The 13,462-nt window shown below is 46.5% G+C and overlaps 1 protein-coding gene across 1 annotated transcript in view; it reads left to right on the forward strand.

Annotated features, from left to right (window-relative positions):
- Window positions 1-13,462, forward strand: part of TSPAN8 (tetraspanin 8) — a 33,492-nt gene that overhangs the window by 263 nt on the left and 19,767 nt on the right. The window contains exons 2-5 of the mRNA XM_015405713.1: window positions 694-751; window positions 1,288-1,449; window positions 8,770-8,832; window positions 12,061-12,189. Of these exons, the coding sequence (XP_015261199.1) occupies window positions 1,390-1,449; window positions 8,770-8,832; window positions 12,061-12,189 (252 nt within the window). The 5' untranslated portion in view covers window positions 694-751; window positions 1,288-1,389. The remainder of the gene's footprint in view (window positions 1-693; window positions 752-1,287; window positions 1,450-8,769; window positions 8,833-12,060; window positions 12,190-13,462) is intronic.

The raw sequence follows: 13,462 nt of genomic DNA on the forward strand, positions 1-13,462 counted from the left end.
TTTCCTTCCTTTCTTTCTTTCTTTCTTTCTTTCTTTCTTTCTTTCTTTCTTTCTTTCTTTCTTTCTTTCTTTCTTTCTTTCTTTCTTTCTTTCTAGATCTGCACGTCCCCCCACCCAGCTTGCAATCCAAAACAGTCCAGTGGCACCTTTAAAACCAAGGTTTATTTAGGTACAAGCTCTCCCTCCTTTGTGAGGGTAGATCTGCATTGTCAGGGTGTGGCCTAATATGGTAAGGACTTTCTGTAGCTGGGTGTGGCCTATTATGCTAATGGGTTCCTGCTGGGCTTTTTCTACAAAAAGAGCCCTGGGAGTAGACGTTTCACCACCTGTTCCAGGTAGGGGCTGCTACTCCCTTTCTCAAGGAGGCATTTACTGTCTCCTGTACCCAGTCTGCCAGTCCCCCCCCCCCCACAGAAGATTTAAGCAACCAGGAAGGGCAAGGGTCATCCAAGCATGTGCTAGGTCTCGGACTTCCAAGAATCCTGGTATATCATGCCTCAGACAGTTTTTTGTTTGCACTATTTTCTAATTCTATTATCCTGGCCCTATTGCATTTTTGTTGGATGTCATACTCTCTGAATTGTTTTTATATCTTGAAATGCATCTTAACTATCAGCGATATATAGTTATAGTTATAAATGGAGCAACTAACAAAACAGATTTTACACTTGTTTGCTTCATTTGTGTGTACAGAGAAAGATCCCCGAAAAGGTGAAACATCAATTGCATTGTAAGGAATGCTAAAAGTGAGGTAAGCCCTACTGTGTTCTTCCCTGGGACACTGAATACCGAAGTTGGTTTAGATAAACCTTAACATAGTAACAAACAGTAACAGTGGCAGTAGCCACTTGCATTCTTCTGGCAAAAACAGACACCATGTATCTGTTGTCTAAGGTAATACAAAACAGCACCAACATTAATGTCAGGAACTGCTATGCATTCTCTTATCTTAGCCCTAATACTGCTCTTCCACTGAAGTTTTGCACTCTTGTTTCCTCACCTTCACTTGATCTCATTCTATATATATGTTTACTTTTGGGGCGCATGGGACAAGTAAGATTCTGGCTGTAAAATACATTGCAAGGATGGAGGGGGTGGAGGAGGAAGAGAATCAGGAAGTAGGAAGTGAGCGTAAAATACGTTGCTTCAGTGAATTGCAAAGAGCATGTCAGAGATAACCCTAGCTGGTACATTTTGAAAATAGCCTGGTTAATATTTATCTACCGGATATGCATGGTCAAATAATCGTTTATTCTCTCTCAGTAATTTCCCTTTCTGTTGCTGCAGTGAAGGAAGTGGCTTACGAGCGTTTGAGCTGGCAACAGGAATTCTTTGAGGAGAACTCTTGCTTTCTTTTGACCATCCTTGCGTTTCTGGATTGAAAAGAAAATGGCAGGCGTGAGCAGCTGCATGAAGTACTCCATGTTCATCTTCAACTTTGTTTTTTGGGTAAGTCTAACAGTAAATATAGTTGGGGAGGGGAAGGCAAGAAGCCAGAAGCCAGATCTACAACCTATGTAAATTAAAGCACTTGGGGTTTAATGCCACTGTGACTACATGGAGTTAAGTCCCAGTAGTTTCAGACATGGGAACTGTATGCTCAGAAATAATTTGTATGCTTGATGTCTGATTCTGAATGTGTATGTATGCACTGCCTTCTCTGGATCAGGGAAATTAGGTGTCTTGTATGGGCACAGGTGTTAGGAGTATGTCCAGCAGTGTTTGCCATCCTCAGCAAATAATGTTGCAACATAATTGTAAAGAAGGGTGTGGAATAGTCTAAAAAAATGGAATTTATTCAGAAACTTCTGCCCTGCCTCCTAGCCCACCATGGGATCTTGCCAGATCTGTGCATCTGTTGGATTTCTAGTGACTATGGGTTCTTTCATGGTGTTTTCCTCCCTGTCCATTCCCAACAAGCCTTGCTGCTTGGTTGTTATCCTTTTAGGATTGTCCCTTGTCTTTCTGTAGCCTTTTTCACATGTTGGATGTTTTTATTATGTTTTATATGTTTTTAATTATGGCACGGCTAATTACCCTGCCCTTGTTAGCCGCCATGAGCCCACTTGGGAGAGCGGGATATAAATGTGAAAAATAAATAAATAAATAAATATGTTACATTTCACATGTTACCACATGCTACCTGTGGTGCCCCCAATAAGCACACTCAAACACAGTCACTATTTGACCTTAATAAGTACCATACATCTTTTTCTGCTTCAGTATATGCTATGCAACACCCTGGATCTTGTCTAGCATGTAACAAAGCTGAAAGCATGTGTGATGCCCTAATCAGATGAAATGTGTGTGTTTTTGGAGCATTGTGGGTGTTACGTGCTCCTGGTATGCATCCTTATGATGTCTGAAAAGAGCTCAAAGAGCCTACTTGTCATACTCTACTGCTGTGTTAATATATCATTCAACTGCCTTAATTATTCTGTTTAGTTTGAAAACAATTTGGTCACAGAATAGCTGCAGGCTATAGGAATAGCAAGGCCATCTGGGGCCAATGCCTCCCTAAAATGTGTCATGCCCCACCTCTGAATTCCCTGCTTTCATCTTTTTAAACAAAATCTCTAGCTCTTTTTGTTGCAGAGATACAAGAGAAAATGTGCAAGCAGTCTCTTTTCATATAACCTGGGAAGGAATAGGGAGGGGAAGGTGCAAGCCAACTGCAGCTGAGTCAGTTAACCCCCTCCTGACAAAACCCATTCTCATTCACCTTTTGTCTGCTTTTTTGTTTCCGTTCTCTATAATGTTCACAGCAACAAAGGAGAAGATTGGACAGTAAAACTAGGGTTGCCAGCCTCCAGGTGGGGTCTGGATATCTCCCATTTTTATCTCCAGCTGGCAGAGATCAGCTCCCCTGGAGAAAATGGCTGCTTTGAAGGGTGGATTCTATGGCATTGGACCCTGCTGAGGCCCCTCCCCTCCCCAAATCCTGCCCTCTCCCAGATCCACCCCCAAAGTCTCCAGGTATTTTCCAACCCAGACCTGGCAACCCTAAGAAAAATAATACAAGATTTAGTTGTAAATACTTTTTTGGTTGCCATCTCCTCTTTGCTGTGGAGAAACTTTCCTCTGGAGTAGGTGTGGCCATGGGAGGGAAGCAGCAGCGGAAGAATAAAGGTCCATTTTCACTCAGACTGGGATCAGGTTTGCCAGCCCCCTTGATGAGGTGTGTGGGGGAGTCCCCCACTGCTAAGCCCTGTCCCCGCTGCCAATCAGCTGGCTGGTGGGGGAGACTTACCAGGAGAAAGAGGAAGGCTCAGATGATGTGACTGGCGACATCACTTCCAGTATGCACAGGAAGTGGCATCATCATGCTGATGTCTGGGGGACACTCTGGTATTTGGGCAAAAGCCATTTTTACCGTAGAGTTTTTGCCCAAATACCACAGCATCACCATGATGTCACAGCGTAATGACATCACTTCTGGTGCATGCCAAAAGTGACAGAGCCACATTGCCGGCAGTGTTGCCTGGGCCTCCCTCTCTCCTCTGGTAAGTCCCACCCATCCCCCGCCACTTGCCATTTTAATGACTGATTACGAAATACCTTTTTGTAGCTTGCCTGTATGAAGGAATGCATGCATTTGAGCAGGCGCAGAATGCCTTTTACTCATCAATACATAACCAGTATTGAGCACCTGTCCTCCTGCTCCCCTCAACTCTGTATATCCATCAGTTTTTAGAGTGGGTGTTTCCTTTCAGTTTCATACTCTCCTGGTTAATAATGTGAAGAAAAACCCAACTATATTTACATTATGCTACTCTTACCATAGAGCTGTGGTGGCTCAAGTGGTTAAGACGCTGAACTGCAGGCTGTTGAAGGTCGGTAGTTCAGCAGTTCGAGACCCGAGTGTGCCGCATGACGGAGTGAGCTCCCGTCTCTAGTTCCAGCTCCTGCCAACCTAGCAGTTCGAAAGCAAGAAATTGCAAGTAGATAAATAGGGACCGCTTCGGTGGGAAGGTAACAGCGTTCCATGCGCCTTGGTGTTTAGTCATGCCAGCCACATGACCACGGAAATGTCTCCGGACAGCGCTGGCTCTTCGGCTTTGAAATGGAGATGAGCACCACAACCCTAGAGTCGGATTTGACTGGCTTTTGAGCAAGGGAACCTTTACCTTTTACTCTTACCATGGAGGCACTGGAACACCAGTTATATGTTTTTATAAGATGGGAAATATGACATGTGTAACCCAGCAGAACCCTGGCTACATAGAGCTCTCTGTAAACTACATTTCCAATTGGAGAGTTGGGGGAGGCATTCAGCATCCTTGTGGCTTGACAAGCAAACGTGAAATTATTTCAAAAAGGAAAAAAAAATCAAGGCGTTATAGGTTTCAAGGTAACAAAACACTTATTATAAACCCAATGGCTTTACTACTAGAGGTAAAACTAAATTCAATCATAATGGCTGTGAAGACAGCAACATTTGTAAGGATACTCAGTGTTCTTCAGAAAGCACACTCTGAACAAAAGTGAATCCTAGCAAACAGTGCCCAGGAGGACAAGGAAAAGAAAAAGTCCAAAATGTTAAAGAAGTGCAGGGCTGCTTCTTCCCCATTTGGTTTTCAGTGGCCCTTGCTGCTACTGGCTTGGGCCTGCAAAGAAAGTTTATTAGCAGTTTGTTCAGTTCACCTCTAGGCCTTCTCTCTCCTGCTGCAGGCCAGACTGTCTCAGGAGAAAGAGTTTTAAAAAATACCTAACAGCTTGACAAACCCTTCCTTTATAATCTGTATATGTAATTCCCAAGTGTGCCACCTAATTGCGGATACCTAAATAGGGTTGCCAAGTCTGGGTTGGAAAATACCTGGAGACTTTGGGGGTGGATCCAGGAGAGGGTGGGGTTTGGGGAGGGGAGGGGCCTCAGCATAGTACAGTGCCATAGATCCTACCCTTCAAAGCAGCCATTTTCTCCAGGGGAGCTGATCTCTGTCAGCTGGAGATCAGTTGTAAAAGCAGAAGATCCCCAGGCCCCACCTGGAGGCTGGCCACCCTATACCTAAACCTGTAGATAGGGGGCATGCTTACCACAAACAGGCTTTTTTTGCAAACTTGGGCGAGTCCATAATTGCAGAAAAATCTAAAAAGTAAAATGTAACATTTGGGGGAGGTTTAAATCCCCCCCAATAAGGTTCTGGCAGCAGAGGCTGTGGTCAGCAATGGCAGCAGAGCCTGGGAGTTGCCCCTGGACCCAGCCCACCTGGAGCCATATCAGGTGAGCTGCTGAAATGGGTGTGTGTGGTGAGCCTGTTAGGAGCAGCTCCAGGTGAGCCAATGAGAGTTGGGCAGGGGGGGGAAAGCTTCATGGGCCTGCCCAAAACAGCTCTGGGGAGCTGCTGAGAGCAGCAGGAGGTAAGCCTCAGCAGGCCCACACAGAGCAGCTACAGGCAAGTCACCAAGAGCTGCAGGGGGTGGGGAAGGGAACCTCAACAGCTCACTTGGAACTGCTCTGGGCAAGCTGGCAAGGAAGGGGAGGGGAAGGGAAGCCTCAGCGGGGGGGGGGCACAGAGAAAGAGAGAGTGAGAAGGTGAAAGAGAGAAAGAGTGCTGGGGTGGGGGTCAAAAAGAGAGAGAGACATTGATGGGGTAGAGGGACAAAAAGGGACAGAAAGAGAGAGTGATGGGGGCAGAGAGAGAGTGATGAGGTGGGGGCATAAAAAGAGAGAGTGACTGGGCTAGGGGGCAGAAAGAGTGAGAAAGAGAGAGTGATGGAGTAGGGGGCAGAGAGAGTGACAGGCATAGGGAAAAGAGTAAGAGAAGGGTGTAGGGATCCCAAGTCCCCCCGGGGGGTGGGGAAACCCCCACCCCAGAGGCCCATTCCCCGGCGCTGCCAGATTGGGCCCTGGGGGGAACTCCTCCCTGACGTGTGCATCACCCGGAAGTGACGCGGGCACGCCGGGCACGCTGGGGGCGGGGCCACAGCCATACAAGGGAAAACTCTATGGTTTTCCCTTGTATGGTCGTGGCCCCACCCCCAGCGTGCCCGGCATCATAACGTCACTTCCTGGTGATGTATGTGCGGTGTGTGCGCGCGCTCCGGGATCCACCCGGGAGTTCCCTGCCGCCAAGGTAAGTTCCACTTGGCAACCCTATAAGGGTGGCAGGATGGAGAAATAGTGAGAGACGTAGAAGTAGGGGGAAAGGGGGGAGGGAACAAAGGTGGGGGAATACCCCCTCCCTGGAAGTTTTTTGCAGGTCCCCACTTGTATAACCTAAAAGGGAAATTCTAATATGGAAGTTTTCCCTGGTTGGGCCCATCACATATCTGCAAAGAAGTCAGCAGTTCCCTCAGTTCAGTTCTAGGCCTTCTCTCTCTGCTGCAGGACAGACTGATTGCAGGGGGTGGGGCTTTTGTGGTGGGTAATATAGGACAACTTGACTAACTGCCAATGCCTTTTGCTCCCTAGGCCCTGAGTTCTAAATCTTTTAATAGAAATTTAAAGTGAAAATGACATGGGTTTCACATGGCACTGCACAGTGACCAGGGGTGGGGGTCAGGAGGGAAAGGACACTGGAATGGTTTTCTGTCAAAACAAATTCACATTTGAACTATCCACCAAATAGATGAGGGCAACCAAATTCACTTACTTTATCCTATAATTTCAATTACCAGAGGCCAGTTTTAGTATAACTTCTTTGCAAAGCAAATCCCACAATTAGCTATTATTTTCTCCAGTGTTTATGCTTCTTATTTCCCATGGACTGCATTGTGGGGGTCTCCTCTCTGATATGGGAAAAAAACCCTAAGAACAGAACTGGTAGAGAACATTGAGTATGTATCATCCTGGATTCTTATAGATCAGTCAGGAGCAAAAAACTTTACTAGCAACCCTTCAAAGCTGAATTAAGTACTCCAGATCTTGGTAGAATGTTTAACTTGTCCATTATTATTGAATATATACAGTTTTATGAAGAATACTGTGCAGTTCCTCTGGATTAATGGTCCTTTGCTGAAACTTGTTCTGGAGCCCTAAACAGGGTTGTGACATCAGAAGGAGGAAGAAAATTAATTTCAGGATGGAAATGTCGGCTTCCGGTTTGGCTTCCGCGAATGGCGGACGCATCCCCGGGTCGCTCCCGGGGCGTCTCGCCCACCCGCGGTTGAGGAGGGAATTCGCAAGAGCGGAGACCCAAACGAGCACCTCAGGGGAGAGGGGCTCGGATCCGGGGCGCTTTAGGGCTTTTTTGGGGGAGCCTCTTTCTCGGCCGAACGGTCGGAAATTGAGGCTTTCTCCTCGCCCTGCCCCTATGGACCTCGCCGCATGAGTGACCCTGTAAAGGGTATAGTGGAACCTACGGACGTCACCGAGTGATGAAGCGAAAAAGTGAAAAAGCGATGAAATTGGAAAAGATCAGCTGGAACTGTGAGTTGTCAATCGTAGTCGAAAAGCAATAATCGCGTCCCCCCCCACCCCAAGCGATAAGAAATGAGAGAAGGAGACGATCCTTCTATTCTCGTTTAAACTTTCGTTATATACGAATTTGGCGGAGAAAAGGGGGGGGGAACGGAAACTGGAAGAAAAGCCCTTTGGTATTTCAAGCGAAAGAGCGAATGACTTTAACTTCGAATGAACTGTTAGAACTTTCTGAGTGAGCTCCCCCCCCCCAGCGAAACGATGTGAGAGAGTGAGGGGTTGCCCTCACCCTCAACAATTCTTAGCGGGAAATATGGGGGGGGGGAGAACGGAAAATGGATGGTAGAATAAGCATGAAAGTGGAAAAAGTCAAGCTCTGATGTAAAAGCACAAGTTTTTGCTAAAGATAAACAAAAAAGCAAGATGTCGGCGCTGGGTGAAGAAGCTAGCAAAGAAGAACGGATGAACTTCCGGTGATGGCGCAGTTACTAACTCAAAGCGTGAAAGACTGTGACTTTAAACGAAACTGTGAGAAGCGTAAAAATGTGCATGACGGTGGAAAGTTGCGGATGAGAATGGCAGCGATTAACTCAATGTTTAAAACGGATATATCCATTCTTAAAATCTGCTCTGCTTGCAAAAAGGCACACTAGCACACAGTTCACAATTGACAACCAGGAAGTAAGCGATGGAGGAGGAGCTGACAAGTTGCAGAGAGAAGCGAGGCAGATTCATCCTGTACGCCGAGGTCAAAAAACCCCAGCACTGATGAAAGAAGCAACACTAACAAAACACCATTGGGACAATTCTAGTATACTAACATGGATTCTTTTAATTGTTAAGATGAAAGCGGATTGGCGACTCACAGAAGAAGCTGAAGAAGAATGTTTCACTTTTACTAATAGACTAACTTAGCAACAATTAACATCACTCATCTTTTCTCTATCCCACTATATACCCTCCTCTTTTCCTTAAGCGAAACTCCTCTCCTTTTTAGGAGAGTTCAATAAAGCATTTACTAAAAAAAAAAAAAAGGATGGAAATGTCAAAGTTCAAATGTGGACCTCGAACAGTTAATTTCAAGAGGCAATGCATTTTCAGAGTATATATTGTGGCTTCCTCCTTAGAACAGCTAAATATTTCTGTGGAATAATACAAGGGGAAAATAAAGCAGCCCAAAGTTACATGCAATCTCTTTAGGATCAAAGGACACCTGCCATGGTTTATGGACTGGCATAGGGCCCAGCACAGATCAGAGACAGACATGCTCGGGAATAATCTGTGTTGTGATTTGTGAAGGTAACTATATACAGGTTTATGAGGCCATGCAAATAAGCTTAATACAAATAATAGGAAATAGCCATTTTGCAATAAATGACTGCTGATTACTTTCTTTCCCTGGCCAGGTGTGTGGTTGTATTATTCTGGGAGTCTCTATATGGATGCGTGTAAGCAAATCTGCTCAGGAAGTAAGTATATTCCCCACCTCCTATTATTAACCTCCTTCGTTATGGTCATTTTTCAAAATATACATTTGACTCTGTTGCTCAGCCTCCCATCTTCTAGGAAACTGATTTTATTTTATGTAGCCATAAATTTCAAAAATTAAGTGCTCATAATATGATTTTTCTCTACCTATAATACTACTTTGGGGCAGATTCCCTTGCCCTGAATGAAATTAGGACTCTGTTTTCAATGAAAGACAAGCATTATGTTGAGTTCACATTGCTACCACCAATGGCCTGCCTCGTTGTTGGGGGAAATTAGCTATGTGGCAGGGGAGGCCAGAGGGGTACCAGGGATCACACACTTGTTTATATCAAGGTCTGGTACAGTAGGAAGATTCCAAATTTGAAGAGTAAATTAAAGTTTTATTAAAGAATTTCCCTGATTACAAGCACACTAAGCATTCAAAAAGAGCAAGCAATACAGAACTAAGAAAGCTGAGGTGACTGATAGCAAATAGAGGGGTCAGTTACAAGGTGATACTACCTGTCCAAATGTGCAGAGGTCCTTGAAGAGAATAGCACCAACAGCCAGCATTAGGCACTATGGGAAGGCCCAAATAAGAGACTCTGGGGGTGTACTCAAAGTATAGGCACTCTCCTGAGTGCCCACCTTGATGGCCATATGCATAGATGGATATAGACCTTGGAATACAATGCAGACCAATGGGAGGTCTTGAAGGGCTTGTCCCAGGTGAAGACAAAATATTATCTGGACCAATAAGGGGTCCTGGGGGTGTGGCATCAGGAGGGGCAAGCCCTAGGTGTGACCAATAAGGTTTCGGAGGGGCAGAGTCTGGATTCATGATAGCATTGATAGGATTAGCCAGGTGCTGAATGGCTATACTGGAGCTGGTTGAATGGGTTTGATGACCAGTGATGGTCCTGCCAGGGCAGGTTGAATAGGTTACCAGGTTTAGACAAAAGGTGGGAGATGGGTCCCTGATTAGCGTCAGGAAAGATCACTAAACATTTGAATGTATGATTGGTTTATCTCGGTATCCTGAGGGATGGAGCAGGAAAGACAGTTGTGGAGACAAAGGATGCTCACATTGATATAGGCGCACACAAAGGGGCTAGTTCTGGAAACAGAAGGGCTATTTCCTAGGTGGCCTCTGATTACCCTTTAGAAATGTAGATACTTTACCTGGTGGAACCCTTGTTATTCCATAAGCATACCTCTGCTGGCTGGAGGGGGAGGTTGGAGATTGCCTTGGAGGGCTGCCTTGTGCCACCTCAAAATGGAGACCCTTTTCCAGAACTTTTGGCTAGCTCTGTGTTTCAGGTCAGGAGTGCCTTCCTTGGCCTGACTTTTGTGGGTCTCTAGTTCAGGTCAGAAGTGGTGTGCCCCACTTTTTAGGACTACCCATGAGTAAGGCAGTGCCTCTGGGCTACAATATATGGCGCACCTGCACAGTCAGCATTCATCAGCAGACTAATCTATTGAGTCTGGAAGCTGCTTTTGGTGCCATGTTCAGAGCTGCTTGCTTTAACTCAAATGCCACTTGCAACCGACAGCCTCATTACATTTTTTTTTCTTTTCACTAATGTTTCTTTTAGTGTAGAAATAATTTTTTTCTATCAGGATCAAAGCTGATGGGTGATAGCAACTGGTAATAGTGTTCCAAAGTGTGCACTTTTGATACATTAATGAAAAATTCTTTGTTGATAGCTTGAGCTATTTAAGTGCCCCCAAAACAATCTCATTTTTTTAATGATGATACAAATAGAGGATCAATTGTGTGGTTATTTATTGGAAGAACGTACCATGGGAGGATCAGTAGGGCTTAAACAAGTATGACAAAGGTTGTCAGCAGTGGGGCCAGGATTGATAACCCCCCTCCTACATTGGTGTTATGCAATGCCAGGTCCATCAATAATAAGACCACAATCCTTTGGGACTGTCTCCTAGAACAAAAGGTGGACCTGGCATGCATGACCGAGACCTGGGTGCGGGATGGGGAGACCGTAGCTCTCTCCCAACTTGCCCCGCCTGGGTTCTCGGTCCTACATCAATCATGGCCTAGGGGGTGGGGGGAGGAGTGGCTATTTTCATTCAGGAGGCTTACTCCTTCAGGGTGCTTCCGCCATTGGAGATCACGGGCATTGAGTGTGTCGGCCTGGTGTTGGAGGCTGAGGAGAGGTTGGCAATCTGGCTGGTGTACTGACCACCTAACGCACCGGCCAGTAGCCTGCCGTCCCTGATGGAGGCCATATCAGGCTGGGTGTTGGAGCACCCTAGACTTTTGGTCCTGGGTGATTTCAACGTCCATGCCAATGATGCGGTGTCCAGTCAGGCAGTGGACCTAGTATCATCCATGGCAGCACTAGGACTCTCCCAATTCGCATAGACCCTCACTCACCAGGCTGGGCACATACTCGATTTGATCTTTGTGGCTGGAGTAACAGTGGACCGGATTACTGCATTAGCAGTACCATGGTCGGACCACTTTGCCCTGAATGCCTGTCTGAATGTTCCACCCCAACCCTGTTTAGGCGGCGAGCAGATTTTAGCTCACCTGCAGAGCCAAATGGACCTGGAGCAGCTTCAGATGACTCTGCGGGATCCAAGGCCCCCTGGTGGCTCGTTGGATGAACTTGTGGAGGACTGGCATAGCCGGCTCTCCACAACCATCGACAATATCGCTCCCTGGCACCCTCTGCGTGCTCGCTCTAGGCTGGCTCCCTGGTATACCCAGGAGCTGCAGCTGATGAAGCAAGAGCTCAGATGGCTAGAGAGACGGTGGCGCCATGCCCGCGACGAGGCAACAAGAGCATTTTATAGGACGTTTATGAGATCCTATGAGATGGCAACCAAGGCCGCTAAGAAGGAATTCTATGCGGCCTTGATTGCGTCAGCGAGCTCACGCCCAACCCAATTGTTTAGAATTGGATATTGGCTGTGAGGCATTTGCGAGCTATTTTGCGGATAAAGTCTTCGTGCTCCGCCGCGATCTCCCCGCCACAGTTGAAACAGTGAGCAAACTCGAGGCCCCTTGCACGTCTTCAATGCTGGGTTTGGACTGTTTTAGCCCGCTCAGTCTGGAGGAAGTCGACAGATTGCTCGTATCTGTGTGCCCAACCACATGCAGCCTTGATCCGCCCCCTGATTGCTTTAGAAAAGAATTAATCCTGACTGTGTACTCCAGCTGTTTGAGGTGTATTTGAGACTCTGCTTCTCTGTCTTCCCAGGAATTCAAAATCGATGACAGCATGTTTTCTGGAGTTTACCTCCTTATCGCCGTGGGCTCCATCATCATGGTGCTTGGTTTTCTGGGTTGCTGCGGTGCCGCAAAGGAAAGCCAGTGCATGCTTCTACTGGTACAGTTTCCATGTTGAAAATGTTTACACCAAGCTTTCCAAACAAATGTTCAGGGTGGTAGAAACACTTCTTATCCTAGTGCATTGCTTATGACCGGGGGCATTGTTTTAGATGCAATGTTGACAACTTTTTGTAAAGGGTCCAAATAACAGGAATAAGTTTATAATATAGCACCTTAAAATGACAATAGAATGGGTGCTGCTCCAGGTTCCTGTTCCCTCCTGAGTGCTCCGTTAGAAAGCTGCCCTCTGTACCACTGCTTGCAGAACAGCTTGGTTCCAACCTTGAATTATTACTAGGGATGGGCAGAAACCGGGAAAGACCGATTCAGTTTGGAGCTCATGAACTGGGCTGCCGTGATCTAAGCCCCAAACTGAACCCCTGAGCCAGAACCCCTGCCCAAACAGAACTGGTTTGGATCCCCCTGATGACATGCTTGCATCACTTCTTGGTGGCATTGGGCGCTGCCCCCAGTGCATCCACATCATTCAGAAGGGACATAAGCTCATCACCCCCTACATGCTCACATCACTTCCAGGTGGTGTTGGGTGTGGCCCAGGTGTGCCCACATTACCCAGAAGTGATGTGAACACATTGTGTGACATGCGTGTGTCACTTCCAGATGACACAGACATGCCAGGGGCGGCACCCAACACCACCCAGAAGTGGTGTGGGCATGTCAGGGACTGAACACCCAAACTGAGCAGAAGGTTGGTGAGTGTTTGGGGAAGGCTCCTTTTTTGAAACACAGTTCGGGGTTTGCAGACCAGGCCTGTGCTCATCCCGAGTTTTTACCAGGTTCCCTGGGTTGCTTCAGAAGAACTTCATTATGTGATGTTGTGATAGTTCTTGTATTTTGCTTGTATGCTAATCATGTATTTGTTCTAAAACTGAGCACAGTCCATTCTCTTAGAGGAAATCGCTCACTATCTCCTAACTAACTCACAGCCAGTAACTCGCCTATTGTACTCTGCATCTGGCAATAAAGCCTAAGCAGGGGTCTTTTCGTAGAAAAAGAGCTGTAGGAGCTCATTAGCATATGTCACACCCCCTGACATCACCGGAAGTGAAGTCAGAAGCCTCCCCTTCCCTTCCCCAGCTGGCCTGTGGGGGGGGGGAAAGAAGAGAGAAGGGGTTTAAAGTTTAAACCCCTTCTCACTAGAGTTGGGCCACAGAAGGAGGAAAGAGGGAAGGAAAGAGAGAGAGTAGAGAGGAGGAAAGAAGGAAGGAAAGAGGGAGAGAAAGAGAAGGAAAGAAGAAAAGAAGGAGGGA

The sequence above is a fragment of the Gekko japonicus genome, unplaced genomic scaffold, assembly GCF_001447785.1.
Source record: "Gekko japonicus isolate JY-2015 unplaced genomic scaffold, Gekko_japonicus_V1.1 scaffold53, whole genome shotgun sequence".
NCBI lineage: Eukaryota > Metazoa > Chordata > Lepidosauria > Squamata > Gekkonidae > Gekko > Gekko japonicus.